Source organism: Rhagoletis pomonella, unplaced genomic scaffold (assembly GCF_013731165.1).
Source record: "Rhagoletis pomonella isolate Grant_MI unplaced genomic scaffold, Rhpom_1.0 Rhpom_scaffold_16168, whole genome shotgun sequence".
In the NCBI taxonomy this organism is placed as follows: domain Eukaryota; kingdom Metazoa; phylum Arthropoda; class Insecta; order Diptera; family Tephritidae; genus Rhagoletis; species Rhagoletis pomonella.
The window spans coordinates 1-2,923 of NW_023474685.1; the positions used below are offsets into that span (position 1 = coordinate 1).

The 2,923-nt window shown below is 36.5% G+C and overlaps 1 protein-coding gene across 1 annotated transcript; it reads left to right on the forward strand.

The window, feature by feature from the left end:
- The first annotated feature begins 6 nt into the window (after positions 1-6).
- On the forward strand, positions 7-2,415 carry LOC118757279 (NFX1-type zinc finger-containing protein 1-like). Its single transcript, XM_036492005.1, has 2 exons — positions 7-183; positions 1,977-2,415. The coding sequence occupies exons 1-2, from the start codon at positions 178-180 to the stop codon at positions 2,334-2,336; spliced, it is 366 nt and encodes a 121-aa protein (XP_036347898.1). The 5' UTR covers positions 7-177; the 3' UTR covers positions 2,337-2,415.
- Positions 2,416-2,923: the final 508 nt, after the last annotated feature.

Below are 2,923 nucleotides of genomic sequence, written 5' to 3' on the forward strand. Positions count from 1 at the left end.
AATCTCTTCTTCCTACACCACGAAAATCACGAAAGTAGTCAAAACAACGAAGAGAGCTATGCAAATAAGCATGAATCGGAGTTTTTGGTTGCTTTTGCAAGACATCTAATTCTGCAAGGTTACGCTCCTTCAGAAATCACTATCCTTTGTACCTACACTGGCCAACTTTTTTCTCTTATGAAGGTATGAGGAAATATTTCTTCTCTATTTCTTACTATCAAAAGAAATTACCTAAAACTTAAATTTTTTTTGACTGAATTCTTTAACTTGTTAGTATAAAATTTGTACACACAGAGCGACCACTTTTATTATACCCGAGCGCACTTGTGCACAAGGGTATATTAATTTTATTCACATAACGGTTGTTTGTAACAGCCAAAACGAATCGAGATAGATATAGACAAATGTATACATAAATGATCAGGATGAAAAAAGAAATCGATTAAGCCATGTCTGTCTGTCCGTCCGTCCGTGTACACGATAACTCGAGCAAAAATTGAGATATCTCAACGAAATTTGGTATGTAGGTTTCCCTTAATCCAAGGTAGGTTGGTATTGAAAATGGGCGAAATCGGACTTTGACCACGCCCACTTCCCATATAACGGTAATTTCCAGAAATACGAAAACTGCGATATTTTAGTAACTACTGAAGATAATTCACTCAAAATTGATATTTACAATAATTTTTAGACGAAAAATAAGAGTATTATAAATTTTTGCAAAATGGGCGTAGCCACGCCCACTTATGGTTACATGTGTATATCTTGGTAACTGCTGCACCAATTTCTTCCAAACTTGGCACAGTTGTTGGCCTTCGCACAACATACCAAATGGCCGAAAATTTTTAAAATCGCTCAATAACCACGCGTACTTCCCATATAACGGTAATTTTCAGAAATACGAAAACTGCGATATTTTAGTAACTACTCGAGATTATTCACTCAAAATTGATATTTTCAATAACTTTTAGACGAAAAATAAGAATATTATAATTTTTTGGAAAATGGGCGTAGCCACGCCCACTTATGGTTACATGTGTATATCTTGGTAACCGCTGCACCAATTTCTTCCAAACTTGGCACAGTTGTTGGCCTTCGCACAACATACCAAATGGCCGAAAATTTTTAAAATCGCTCAATAACCACGCGTACTTCCCATATAACGGTAATTTTCAGAAATACGAAAACTGTGATATTTTAGTAACTACTGGAGATTATTCACTCAAAATTGATATTTATAATAAGTTTTAGACGAAAAATAAGAATATTATAAATTTTTGGAAAATGGGCGTAGCCACGCCCTCTTATGGTTACATGTGTATATCTTGGTAACCGCTGCACCAATTTCTTCCAAACTTGGCACAGTTGTTGGCCTTCGTACAGCATAAAAAATCGCCGAAACTTTTTAAAATCGGACAATAACCACGCCCACATCCCATATAACGGTAATTTAGAGAAATACAAAATCTTCGATAAATCAGTAAATATTGAAGCTAATTTATTCAAAATTGATGCTTGCAGCAATTCTTTACCAAGAAATACGTTTATGGTAAAATTTTGGAAAATGGGCGTGGCACCGCCCACTTATGATCACATATAAGTATATCGGTAACCGTTCTACCAATTTGTACCAAATTCGTTGTGGTTATTGTGCTTGCCACATATAAGCAAAACGTTGAAAATTATTGAAATCGGACTAAAATAACGGCCGCTTCTCATAGAACGGTAAATTTCAGAAATGCTTGAAACTTCAATATTTCGAAATTGAAGGACGCTAATTTACTTAAAATTGATACACCCCGGCTTACCATCTAGCGGAAGGTTTCGGAAAGGTGAAAAAACATATATTTAATACTTGCGCCGGGTATTTAATGTTCGGCTCCGCCCGAACTTAGACTTTCTTACTTGTTTTCTGATTAGCTTTGTTTTTTCATTGCAGATTTACAGTCGAAATCTCGTATTTATTTATTTTACAGGAAACAGATCGATACGCAGTTTTAAAACCGATGCGAGTGACGACTGTAGATAATTTTCAGGGAGAGGAAAATAAAATAATCCTCTTGTCTCTGGTACGCAACAATGAAGAAGGTAACATCGGATTCCTCAAGGAGGAAAACCGAGTTTGCGTCGCGTTATCGCGTGCTCGCGATGGCATGTACATCATGGGCAACATCCATAATCTCGTGATGAGAAACACCATTTGGCCGAAAATCAAGAAGGTTCTGGAGGAAGAAAACGCCATAGGCAACGCTCTCGAATTGAGATGCGAGGTTCATCATGATCAAATCACATTGGTAAAAATGCATGCTCCATTTATAATATACAACTTTACATGATCATATAAATATATTCTTATGCACTGATTTATATAAACAAGCACATAAGAATCTTTGTTGCCCCTTATTGAGAAACTTGGGTCCGGCTTAGTTATTTGTACAACGATTTTCGGTTGTTGTGTCCAAACGCATAACCCGAATCCAAAAACTTTAACATACAAGTGTAATCAAAGGATTCACATTTTATTTAAGATAAATGTTTCAAATTTCCTACCACTAGCTTATTAATAAACTCGGTTTACACTATGCACTCTTGCAAATTTCTGCGCAAAAATACTGTGGACGGCGTAGCCGGAGTGATATGCACAAGAAATGTTGTATACCTTTGACATGCGGAAGCCCCTCCGCCCCAGTGATATAACCTTGGGAAAGGATGAGGTAACTAGAATTCCCTTTCTGTGTGGTAAACCTGGGGCTGCCGCCCCAGTGATGTACGCGAACGCAAAAACTTGTAAGTTTTGGTTAAACATGAACAATTAACAGCTACGCGAACGCAACTATTATTGTTAAATTAGTGCACAGATTTAGTAAATTAAATTTTTGTAATAAAGCGTGAACTGTTGTCTACAAGTGTGTGTAAAAGTTTT